Here is a 13,242-nt window from a genome sequence, read left to right on the forward strand (position 1 = left end):
GCCCGGATTACTGCATAATATCCTAAACTGATCTGACCCTGAAGCCCTTTTCTTAGAAACAACAGAGAGTGACTGTCAGCAAAGTCTTCTGGGCTTTATAGAGAACAAGTAAGAACAGGTTTCTTCTTCCAACTTGGTAAGGTTCCTCAAGACATCCTAGGATTGGAATTAACCAATGTCATTTGGTTACACTACACTTGGATTAGATCATATGTGGGCGTCCCTGAGGCAGGAGGCTTGACAAGACAACCAAGATCCTTTCCAGGTAAGTAATCATGTCTGCAATTTTCCTAGTTCTTTGTTATTTAATAACTCTGAGTCCGATTACTTCTCCTCCTCCAAATTTTAATGTCACTTACTACATAAAGTATTACCCAATTATCTTTTGCTCAATGTCTTATAATTTATACACTAGAAGGGTATTATTCAAAATATGACAATGGGCGTTGAGGCAGGCACTTGTTGGGATGAGCACCGGGTGTTGTATGTAAGCCAATTTAACAATAAATTATATTAAAAAATATGACAAACATTAAGAATGACAAAAATGAAGAAACAGGATTTTTTTCAACCTATAAAAAGTTCTGCTGCAGTTTTTCAAATTTTTTATTGGATTTAAAATGCTTTTAAGGGATATACAGATACACAACTAGTTTGATCAGCTACTAATATATTTTGGTATCCCTTTATTTTTGTACTCAACAGCCAGTTCACCTTTTCTCCATGTTCAACACTTAGTTTTGGTAAAATTTTGCCATGTTCTTCTTCATCTGTTACTAGAGCATGAGTATTTCTACCCTGCTTTGTATAAGCTGCTTTTTTAGTTTTCTTCCTGTGGGTATGTTTTGTAGGGCTCTTCTGTTTTTTTTCAACTTCACTGCTTACATCCCACAACATTATCTTCCCATCATTCCCTCCAGTAAGCAGCATATAGGATTCTGGCAGAAAGCAGACCTGGGATACTCCCAAAGTGTGGCCCTTAAATCCCAGTTCTTGTTCACACTTAACTCCCACCACCCTAAAGATTCGAACCTTACCATCTTCTGCACCACAGCTAAAAATATTGCCACATGATGCTACAGACACAGAGTGGGCTAAAGCAGGGTTTAAAAGCTGACCAGGTGATTGTGGGCTTTCCATCTCTTCTGTTTCATCTTCCTGCAAATTTGTAATCCAGAGTGGCCGTGCTTTCTGAAGGTTCCACAGCATCACCTTTAAATAAGAGGAAGTTATGTAGTCAAACAGAGGCCTAGCCATTTTGCTCAACTATCATGCTTATTCCACTTGTAATAAAGTCATCAAAGTAGTCTGATAATAATTAGTATGATACATTTCTAGCAATATTAAATTTTTAAAAATTCAGCTGGCACCACAATGTGCCAGTGGAAAAACTCAGACGCCAATGTAGAAAACAAGATCCTGAATAACTTGGGATTAACAAACCCATCAAACTGTAATCCACATTCTTGAGCAGTTGCATTTCTTTAAGTCACTGTACCCTCATCTCTACAAGTAAAATAGAACATTATAAAACTTATTAATTTTAGTCTATGCTGGCTGCAAGTCAGAAAGCCTGTCAACTAAATAAATGAAATCTGGATCATCACTGAAATGATTTGTATCTGGGATGCTTTCTCTTTCCTTTCATACAACCCAAAGTACCCATTTTAGAGGCTTACCTCAAGTTCCTGTCCCTCTCGGAAGGCTTTCCTAAATATTCCAGCCCACTTCTCTCTTGCCTGTATTTAGTTTCTATGCTATTAATTAACATATACTATTAGCTTGTCAGTTTCTTGAGATTTAATTCACCTTAAACATTTTTTCGTAAATTTTAAGTAGGCTCCACGCCCAACATGGGGATTGGACTCACAACTCTGAGATCAAGAATCATGTGCTCTACCAACTAAACCAGCCAGGCATCCTGAGATTTAATTAATCTTTGCTTAATACCTGGAAAGAGCAAAAATTCCATATCCATCTGTTGATTAATTTGACATCTTGGCATATGTGGGTTTTTTTGTTGTTCCCTACCATGATTTTGGACCTACTAAATTGATTTAAATGAAATGCTAATTAAAACCTGTTTAAAACAAAAAACTTTGTGAATTGATTTTACTCTATAATCTAGTGATTCATTTTCTTCCCACAGCAACCAATTTGAAAAGGAAAATATTCTTCATACTTTCAGAGAATAGACAGCTTTATTTTACCATCTAGTATTATCCCTTAATTATTACTCACAATTTAAAATAGACACTAGAATAAGCATGGTTCAGTCAAAAGCACAGATCTGAACTGACAAGATCACTACTGCTGATGAATATTAAGGATTTGGTTTTCTATTGAAGGTAACTGCCCTCAACTCAGCCTCTGAAAGAAGTGACCTCTAATAACACATTCTGCTTCTATCAAGAAAAGCACTGAAAACTCTTTTAGATTGGATTTATAACATTTTACTAAGTGGCCAGCAGTTGCTATTTGGCTGAAGCTAAAATATTAACAAATTAAAATAAATTAAAGTAAAATAAAGAAATACCAGAAAATATAACAAAGATGTGATATGGACATGATATGGAAACAAATCCCTAAAAAAAAAAAATCTGAACACAAGGCAAATGGCACATTCCCGAATCTGCTAACTTAACTGTCTTGGCAGGTATCCCCAAGTCTTTCTTGCACTACCGTGCATGATGCCTAGATTATATTTTCTGCCCTCTTAAGACATTAACTATACTCAAAGTATTTTCAGCAGCTTAAACATTTTTGTATTTACTGAAATCTAAATGTGTTAACAGCCATCCCAGATTCTACCAATCCAAGAATAATTTTCAAGTATTGAAGATTTCCAGACTGTTCCTTTCTGGACATTCTCTATACTACTTTACTCTTCCTAACTGCCAAAGATTCCAAGGTGTTTTACAATTTCTCAACCACCTGGTTCAAGTGGTGTCACTCAAAGCAGGAAAGCAAGAGATACTAAAAGAAAAGAACACAAGAGTCTGGGGGTTATGGTCCTACAAAATGTCAGTGGGGGGAGAAAGTGGACAACTGGCAAATGTTCAGAAGTGAATGCAATCACATCAAAGTGACCCTGCTCACAAATTCCTCCCCCTACAAAAACATTTCTTTCCACAGAAAAGATTAATTTTTAAGGGAAAAAAAAAGCCTTCCTGCCATCCTGATCCTTAAGTATTTGTACTAGTGATCCTTCAAACTCCAGAAAAAACAATAAACCTTTTGAACCATTTATTTTCAGATGTGGAAATGAGGGGCAAAAAATCAATGTGTATGCCACAGAAATATATGATGGTCTCAAATTTCCAAAGGTCTTTACAAGAGAAAACTGTATCTGAGTGGTGGCTACACATGTATTTAATGTTCTTCTTATACTTTACACATATATTATAAATATTTTGTAGTTATTTATTAAAAAATTAAGCAGTCTAGGAGCTCCTGGGTGGCTCAGTCGGTTGAGTTTCCGACACTTGATTTTGGCTTAGTCATGATCCCAGGGTCTTGGGATCCGTGCTGTTTGCGTGGAGCCTGCTTAAGATTCTCTCTTTCCCCCTCTGCCACTCTCCCGCATTTGCACTCTCTCTAAAAAAAAAATAAAAAAAAAAAAAAAGAAAGAAAAAAAAATTAAGCAGTCTCAAATGTCTTAATAAATCAATTTGTTAAGTTCCCTGCCACTCTAAGTGTGCTTTGCCTAATTATTTAAACTGATGTAAATCAAAGGGTATAATTTTTATGATTTCTGTAATAACAAAGATAGGTACATTGAATATATCTCCTGTGTGTGGCAATAATTCAATTCCTGCCTTGAGGTAAAATGTGTTTGTTCAGAGAGAAAGAGCTCTCAAAATTAACCTTATAACAACTCCATTCCACTTTTATGCCTACAGTCTTGGACTCCTTCAGATTAGCTATTCTTAAAGTTTAGAATAACATCAGATAACCAGGTTTTAAGAAGTAAACTGTTAGATACACACCTTGAGTGGAAGTCAAATGCTTAACTGACTGAGCCACTCAGGCACTCCAAGGAAAGTAATTTCTTAAAAGTTCTGTGTGCTTACCACTGTTAAATCACAACCCAATGCAGAAATTAATCTACGGTGAATATTTAGGTCTTGGCAGTCAAATCAAATAAGCAATTACCTAAGCCTCCTTTTCACAAAATATTTAGGTTGTTCTATATTGCTCTCTAGCAGTTGCCTGCCACTAGAACTTCTCTCCCAGAACTGACGGCAAAATAAATTCTAGATGCCCATTTCTTATCTAATCTGAGAAGTATATAGGTCATTTTTGCACACCTAATTGTTTACTGCCATGCCTAGTATATTAATGAACCAGAGATTGGAAACTGGTACAGCCTAAGGTTGAAAGAATGACTAGTCAAGAGACACTGTACAATCTGCCTACTCAACACAGATATCCACCTGGATGTGTAGGTCTTTTGTGTGGGGGGGGGGGGGGGGGGGTGCGCACGCGCGCACGTGTGTGTGTGTAGGTCTTTCTGTATAACAAAAATAGGCAGATTATCACCATGAGGGTAGAAAATGTAGGTTTGTAAGGGCTTGGTCAAGACCTAGGTGTGGATAAAGAGTTTATAGTTTGTAGGGTCACTGTGCCCCTCAAATGCAGAATGATTCCCAACAGAGGAACTATAAACATTTTTGGTAAGACAATTCTTTATTGTTTAGGGACTGTCCCAGTGCTGCTGGCCATCGACTGATCCTGCCTACTAACTACCAGTAGCTTGGGGGAGGGTAATGGCAGTCATTGGGGAAAAAACAAAACCCAGCCTCGTTTATTTCTAACTTATGAGGGGGTGTAGTGGGTAGAGAAGGGATTGGTAAAGACTGCTGGCCAAATAGGTAGAAAGATAAAGCCTTTGATGATATTAATGGAATCACAAAGTCTTGAAAGATACTGTACACAGTAAAGAATATAGACTGGGGCACATGGGTGGCTCAGTTGATTAAGTATCCACCTCTTGATCTCAGCTTACGTCACAATCTAATGGTTCGTGGGGTCGAGCTGTGGATAGGGCTCTGTGCAGACACCGTGGAGCCTGCTTGGGATTCTCTTTCTCCCTCCCTCTCTGACCCTCCTCCACATACTTTCTTTCGCAAAATAAATAAATAAACATTAAAAAAAAGAATAAACACTTATAACTGTGCAGGACACACGTCATTAATAAACAATGATTCTTTTTCTAGAAGTTGCCTGTTTGCAAACCAAGAACCTTTTCTAACACATTGCTGATGATCTCCTGCTTGAGATCTCCTGTTTGTGATACCTCTGGTGTCACAGAAAAAAAATACAGCCTTTGGAGCCAGAGAGACTCAAGTCCGAATCTCAATTCAGGCAGCTATATGGATACCTAATTTGAACCTCAGTCTCATTTCTAAAAAAGTAACAGTAATTATCAGGGTATGAGTTGAATGAAAACTAATATGTAAAGCACTGGCAAGTAGTAAGTGCTTACCAAAGAGAAACCATGATTATTCTCACTCCAGTGATACATTTATTTTTAACTAGGCTTCATGCCCAGCATGGAGGCCAACGTGGGGCTTAAACTCACAACCCTGATATCAAGACCTGAGCTGAGATCAAGAGTTGAATTGGACACTTACCTGACTGAGCCACCCAGGCACCCCTACAAGATTTACTTTTAAGAGGAAGTACATCTGGGGCATCTGGGTGGCTCAGTTGGTTGAGCATCCGACTTCAGCTCAGGTCATGATCTCACAGTTTGTGAGTTCGAGCCCCCCGTTGGGCTCTGTGCTGACAGCTCAGAGCCTGGAGCCTCTTCAGATTCTGTGTCTCCTTCTCTCTATGCCCCTTCCCTACTCATGCTCTGTCTCTCTCTGTCTCTCAAAAATGAATAAATGTTAAAAAAAAAAAAAAAATTAAGAGGAAGTACATCTGCTATGGGAAAGTTCAAGCTATCTGAAAGCTTTCTTTTATTAAACCAAACCAAAGTCTGCTTCCCCATGACTTCTATTACCACTAGCACATTCCACTTTTCCCCCTCATGAAAACTAAGAATTAAACAGTTCCATTTCCAGGGCGCATGGATGGCTGAGTCAGTTAAGTATCTGACTCTTGGTTTCAGCTCAGGTCATGATCTCACAGTTCATGGGTTAGAGCCCTGCACTGGGCTCCGTGCTGACAGTGTGGAGCCTGCTCAGGATTCTCTCCCCCCTGCCCCAGTTCATGCTCTTTCTAATAAATAGATAAGTAAAAAAAATAAACAAACACTTCCATTTTACCCACATAACGGGGTTTCTTGCTATATCCACTCTTCTGACAGACTTCCTCTGAATTTGGTCTAATTTGTGATGTGATGTTCCTTTTAAAACTTACTCAAGGCAATGCTCTGATCTTGGTCACCAATATACAATAATTCAATTAATACACCACAGAATTTTAAAGTAAGAACAACAAGAGATTCTCTCTCTCTTTTCTTTTAGAAAAAATAATAGAATTTGTAGAGAGTGGGCGATAGTCTTCCTTCAGCATGCTCCTGTTTAAAAAGATGTTTAGAATCAAATATTTCAATTCTCAGGTTTTATGACTGTCTTAAGCACAGAGAAAGGAAGGCTAAAGGATAAATGATTACTTTATGAATAAAATCTACTTGGCTTTGTCAAGTTAGCATTAAACATGCAGAAATAAAGCTCATGCTTCATACACAGATAAGACACGTTAGAGAACAGAAAATGCAAAGATATATTTAGCCTGGTCAGTAATTTGATCGTTACCAAACCCATTAAAAATTACCCAAGTACTCTCTGCAAAATATTCATTACCTGCATATCCAGTCCACATGACACCAGGCTCTGAGGTCTTTGAGGCCGAAAAGCTACCGAAGAACAGATATTGGAATGTCTCTTCAGTGATCTGCTAACTTTCTTATTTTCCAAATCTAGGATTTTGATTGCTCCGGAGTCATCGGCAGAAGCCAGCAGGTTTTCAGTTTCATTCAATGAGAGACAATTGATCTCTTCTTCATTCACATGAAAATGGTCCAAAGAACCTTTGAGTGACCGGACATCCAGTAAGCTAATGGTTTCTCCATGTGAAGCATAGAGCTTAGTGGGGCAGGAGGGAGAGAATAAGACACTGGTAACATCATCAGCCCCTTGGAAGCGTTTATGTCCTAATGGAGTCCCATCTTCACCCCAAACCATAAGATCACCACCCTCTGCTCCAGAAGCGACTAGGCCTTCTTGACTTGCATTCAGGCAGAGAATAGGTGAAGAATGTCCACCAGTCCACTTGACTGCCATTATGGCCCAGAAGACACTGTGGAGAGGGGGAAAAAAACTATAATCTCTTATTTAAGAACTTGATGGGAGGAGACAAATACAATATGCAGTATTTCACTTAAATATTTAAAAAGACATCTAAAAAACCTTAATTTAAAAAAAGGACATTTGAAGATCAAGTCTACAAAAGTTTAGTTGAACACAGGATTGTGGTACACCTGGCTGGCACATGCCTAAATGGACTTTCTATGCTATCAGGGACCCAGGCAAACCTTGTCCTCTAGCATCTGATATGAGGTTCACATTAGAATAAACATCATATATTTAAATTAGTAAAAATTATTTTTAAAAGAGAGATGCTTGGGGCACCTGGATGGCTCGGTCGGTTAAGCATCCGATTCTTGATTTCAGTTTAGGTCATGATCTCATGGTTTGTGAGTTTGAGCCCCACATCCGGCTCTGTGCTGAAAGTGTGGAGCCTGCTTGGGATTCTCTCTCTCCCCTCCCCCATCTCTGCCCCTCCCCCCTCAAAACAAACAAACAAACAAACAAACAAACATTTAGGGGCAACTGGGTGGCTCGGTTGAGTGTCCGACTTCAGCTCAAGTCATGATCTCAGTTTGTGGGTTCAAGGCCCGCATCAGGCTCTGTACCGACAGCTCAGAGCCTTAAGCCTGCTTCAGATTTTGTGTCTCCCTCTCTCTCTCTCCCCCTCCCCCACTCTTTCTCTCTCTCTCTCAAAATAAACGTTAAAAATAATTAAAAATAAACTTAAAAAAATAAAAAATAAAAGAGAGCTGTTCAATTATCAAGTTATATCTTTTATATGAATAATGTTTTAGAGAATGAGCTCTGGAGCTAGATTCTCTGAGTTTGAATAGCTCTACTACCTATTATTAGCTGGGTGACTTTGGTCAAGTTACTGAACCTCTCTGTGATTCATTTTCCTTCTCTATAAAATGGGGGTAATAAAAATAATAGCACCATTTCACAGGATCATAGCAAAATAATATGTGTAAAGCACATATAACAGTGTCTGGTACATAATGAGGGCTCAACAAATACTACCATGATCACTTTTCCTATTTAAAAAAAAAATATTTTAATGCAATCTCTACACCCAACATGGGGCTCTAACTCATAAACCCAAGATCAAGAGTCACATGCGCCACTGACTGAACCAGCCAGGCACCCCTCACTTCTCCTATTTTTATTAGGCTGGTCAAAGTGGTATCATGTATCTACATCAATGGTCCTCAAAGTATGGCCTCCAGACCAGCAGCATCAGCATAAACTAGGAACTTAGAAATATAAATTGCCCAATACTACCCTAGAGAATCAGAAATGCTGGGGTTGGGGCCTAGCCATTTGACAATAGTTTAAAAAAATTTTTTTTTAACATTTATTCATTTTTTGAGAGACAGAGTGTGAACAGGGGAGGGACAGAGAGGGAGACACAGAATCCAAAGCAGGTTCCAGGCTCTGAGCTATCAGTACAGACCTGGAAACGGGGCTTGAACTCAAGAACTGTGAGATCATGACCTAAGCCGAAGTGGGCTTAGGTCACCCAACATGGGGCTCAAACTCACAACCCTGAGATCAAGAGTCACATGTTCTATTGACTGAGCCAGCCAGATGCCCTGTACTCATGTATTTTTAATTACTTTATCACCCACTTAACACTTAACAGCAGTACTTATGTGCGAAATTGAGATTCTTGATACACTAGGCATCCCAGATTTATATAATGAAACTGTCATATAATACCACCCTGCCTTAACTGCCTGTTGGATAAAGCAAAAAAAGGAAATCAGGGCAATTTATATAACTCTAAATGGTTAGAGAAAAGAAAGCAAACAAACCTACCGGGAGAATTTATCTAGTGAGAAATTGCCATTGCTGCTTTCATATTTTCAGATATGAAACCTGAATTTAGTCCAATAGCACAGAGATAAATTTCCTAATATTGTTCTGAAAAATGATTTAAAATAATCTGGCAATCTGCCCGAAGTTTCTATTCCTGACACAAAGCTTATTTCCTCCCATTTTTAGACACTCGCACATACACAAAATCACTAACTAGGCTGCAAAAAAATCACTAATCTTTTAGTAATCAAAGTAACAGGGGAGGGGGGGGGAAGTAACAGAAACATGGTCACATAAACAGATATAGCAATTCTCATAAAGATGACAAAATAGGAAAGACAAAAAGATTTATTTAAAAAAACATTTATTTCAGCAGAAGCACTGAATTAGTATACAGACGAAACTAAAGACTGAAGTAAATAAGTTTTAAAGGAGAGGTTTGGAGAGGAAATGACTCAGAAAGAGGTAAAGACAGGGAACTCGGGTAGTTTGATTTTTGCTGACAAGTAATGAAATAGTAGTTAAATAATTTTCTACCATAAAAAAGGCTTTTGCCACATGTTCCAGATAAACGAAGAAAAAAGTACTCTTAGCACAATTTGAAATAAATGTTATTAACGTTATTTAGGCTTAGGGACTGTCATCTGTGGTGACTGACTTATCACGTTAACATAGATAAAATGCTACCTTAAAATATGAAGTTTGTATTAACCATTGAAAAGACCAGTAGAGTTACAAATAATTTTAACTTTTTTCTTTAGAGAATTGATCGATTATTTCCTATGTTAGTTTTAATTTTTCTACAGTGAATCCACTTTAAAGTCCAGGGAAGTCTGCCCTCTACAGCTTTAGGATTTTGTGTGCATGTATGTTTTTGAATTCCTACTGGGATTTTAAGTTTTCTCTAAGGCAAGAAAGAGGCAAGGTTTCTAGTACTTCTGTTTTCCCAGCACATATCTACCCACAGGTGACCTAAGTAAATGCCGACTGGTGAAGTTTTAGCAGGTTTTCTGCTTAATATAATTTTTTTCTGGAAAAGACTAACTCATTAAAGACACACGTGGTTAAGCTCACCCCAAAGTGTGAGAAATTAGGCAATAAATGGATTTTGAGCTTAAAGGAACTATTACAGACAACACAGCTCCTGTAAATTTTTCCATAATGGAACCAGTAAGTGTCTATTAATCTCACAAAACCAAGGTCAGCCCTACCTTAACCTCTACGCACCAGTGTAAAATACAAATTAAACTTCTAATCTCTACATCACATGAATAATATTTACTGATCACCAAGCTAGTCAGAAATATAAAAATAAAGACCCATTATGGAGAATGTTAAGAAAAATAGTTGAAGGGCTCCTGGGTGGCTCAGTCAGCTAAGCATCCAAGTTTGGGTCAGGTCATGATCTCAGAGTCATGAGTTCAAGCCCCACATTGGGCTCTCTGTTATCAGCACAGATCCTCTGTCCCTCTCCTCTCTCTGCCCTTCCCCCGCTTCTGTGCTCTCTTTCTCTCAAAAATAAACAAACATTAAAAAAATAAAATTAAAGCAAGAAAAACTGTTGGGAAAGTCCCAGAAATGTACTATACATTGAAGCATTTCAGCTTATGCAGGGTATTGATCACGGGAGTCAACCAGAACCCCTGGGATCACTTGTTTAGTCTACAAAATTAAAATTATTTGTTCTTATTTGAAACATACCCAAAGGCCACTATCAAAAAGTATTAAACAACAGGGGTGCCTGGGTGATGCAGATGGTTGAGCACCTGACTTTTGATTTCAGCTCAGGTTATGCTATCATGGTTTGTGAATTTGAGCCCTGCATTGGGCTCTGTGCTCTCGGGGCGGGGCCTGCTTGGGATTCTCTCTCCTTCTCTCTTTGCTCCTCCCCAACTTGTGCACTCTCTCTCTCTCTCTCTCAAAATAAATAAATAAATAAACTTAAAAAAAAAAGTATTAAACAACAGATTGCTGTGGTATAAGGCAGTGGCAAAAAAATGTAATTAAATCTGAGTTAAATCAAAACAATCTTTCAGAAATGAGCTGTCAAGCCACTGTTTCTTGTTTTTCCTTACTGGGACAGCAAAGCCTACAAGAAATAGGTAGGAGCCATTACCTCCTTGTTCAGGTATCAGGTCAACAAGCTTCTCTTCTCATAGGTAACGTCTAAAGCAATTTATCATAGCCTATTGTGCATTACTCTAATTAGATAATAGTTTCCTTTAACACCTAATGAAATCATGGAGTGGGCAAGGAAAGGTGGGGTATCTTGAGAACATTTTTAGAAAGGGTGGAAGGCGAAGACGGAAGTTCTGAACAGTCAGAAGGCAGGAGGGTACTAAATATGGGGGAGGGGCAAGGTCAGGAGGATGATTTGTAGAAAGAAAAGGACCCAGTCATAAAATCTTTTCCTACTTTGAAATTCTGCCTGGGGCACTTGCAGGGGTACTTGCCACAAAGTCAGCTCACTGACTGGGCTATATTAGCACCAGAATTATCTCATAGATCCTTCAAAGGCTCCACCTCACCTACACTGTGACAGACAGAATAAATGTCAAAGTCTTTAATAACTGAATATCTAAATACTGCTCCAGTTATATTTCCATGTGCCCACACGTCCTTTTCAAGTGTCTGTGCCTTCAAAGCTGTTGATTCTGCCTGGTTCTTTGTCCCCTTCTCAGATGGACCAAACTCTACTTATCTTTGAAGAATAAAAAAAAAAAAAAAAATTAAAGTGCCTTCCCAAACAAAACTCTGACCTCCTTGGGAGGGGACATCTTGTATGTCCCATAGATGAAAGTTGAAAAATGAATAATGAATAAAACTCCCTAGTCTGAGATTACACTACCATTCAAACAATATGAGGTAGTCACTATCAGTATAATAAGTATAGGTCAATTTTTTTTTCACGTTTGGGTTTTCCAAAGTTGGTCCTGATGTGGAGAAGCTGGATAGCAACCAAAATGATTGAAAGGCTGTGGCATTAGCACTAGTTAGTAAAGAATCTGGGATATTAAACTGGGAGGAAAAAAACATCTGGGAAGAAGGGACTAGCAAATAATAAACACTATTTACCAGAGAGTAGAGAAGGTAGTTGCTGTTCGTTTTTAATGGAGAATTAGAAATGTATTATACAGAGGGAACTACTGAAAAGATTTCTTACCACATAAAGGCAAGACAGTGGAGTTGACTACTAAGGGAATCTGTGAGTCCTATAATAATTACCCCAGAGTTGTTTTGATAATTATATAAAACTCGAATCAAAGACCTGGCACAATGCCTTGTTCACATGATGGTTATTATTTTCTCTCACTAAGCATTCTTTAAAGGCTGTCAGAAAACTTTTGGCCACCTAGGAAAATGCAATATAACCAAATAATGCTTAAATTCTTTCTCTTCCAAGAAGCCATCTATAATTACAGCCTCCACATCATTCTCCCTATTGGAATGTCTAATTATATAAAAACACGCTGCCTGGATCCGCCTACTAATCGGGTTAGCAGGAAAAACTGGGAAAGGCTACATTTTGTCCAAAGAAGGGAGGACTTAATCAGCAATTACTCGGCACTTTCAGGCTATCGAAACATTTGGGCGGGGGTGGGGGGAGGTGGTGCGGGGATTCAAATATGATGACCTTATTTTCCAAATACACGCTAGGACTCAGGTTCTGATAAGTGCCAGTACCAACAAAGAACAACAGGGCTTGACCAGGAGAAGACGACCTCAGACGCCGAAGGTAAAGAAAGAAGATCCAACTTAAGTAGAAGGTGGCGGAGCTAGGACTTGGCTAGCAAGGAACTGGAAATTTCATGCGTTAGAGTGGAGTCTGAAACAGGGACCTGACACAGGAAAACCTCACAGGGAAAGGGGCCCAGGAAAGCAGACGCGAGACCACTAGACCAAAAAAAGGAAAAGACACCGAAGAACAGCCACAAAGCCACAGATGCCAGCCTCATACCTGCGCTTCCCGCTTTCCTCCTCGGCGCCTCGTGATGACCTCACCTGTGGGCGCCCAATCCCATCTAGCGCTGGGCGCGGGGCGCCTCAGCCAAACAGTCACATCCGGGGCCGAGAGGAACCGCGAGCGAGCTGGGCGTGCGCC

General features: G+C 39.0%; 1 protein-coding gene across 2 annotated transcripts; it reads right to left on the reverse strand.

Annotated features, from left to right (window-relative positions):
- Positions 1-588: 588 nt before the first annotated feature.
- WDR53 (WD repeat domain 53) lies at positions 589-13,222 on the reverse strand. Of its 2 annotated transcripts, none has more exons than XM_060639631.2 (3): positions 13,099-13,222; positions 6,816-7,311; positions 589-1,212 (listed from the first exon to the last, which is right to left on the reverse strand). In XM_060639631.2, exons 2-3 carry the CDS (start codon positions 7,293-7,295, stop codon positions 616-618), a joined length of 1,077 nt encoding a protein of 358 aa, XP_060495614.1. In that variant the 5' UTR covers positions 7,296-7,311; positions 13,099-13,222; the 3' UTR covers positions 589-615. The 2 variants fall into 2 exon arrangements, with proteins under 2 accessions (XP_060495614.1, XP_060495615.1); XM_060639632.3 differs by lacking the exon at positions 13,099-13,222 and adding an exon at positions 12,216-12,456.
- Between the last annotated feature and the right edge of the window lie 20 nt (positions 13,223-13,242).

The sequence above is a fragment of the Panthera onca genome, chromosome C2 (genome assembly GCF_046562875.1).
Source record: "Panthera onca isolate mPanOnc1 chromosome C2, mPanOnc1 haplotype 2, whole genome shotgun sequence".
NCBI lineage: Eukaryota > Metazoa > Chordata > Mammalia > Carnivora > Felidae > Panthera > Panthera onca.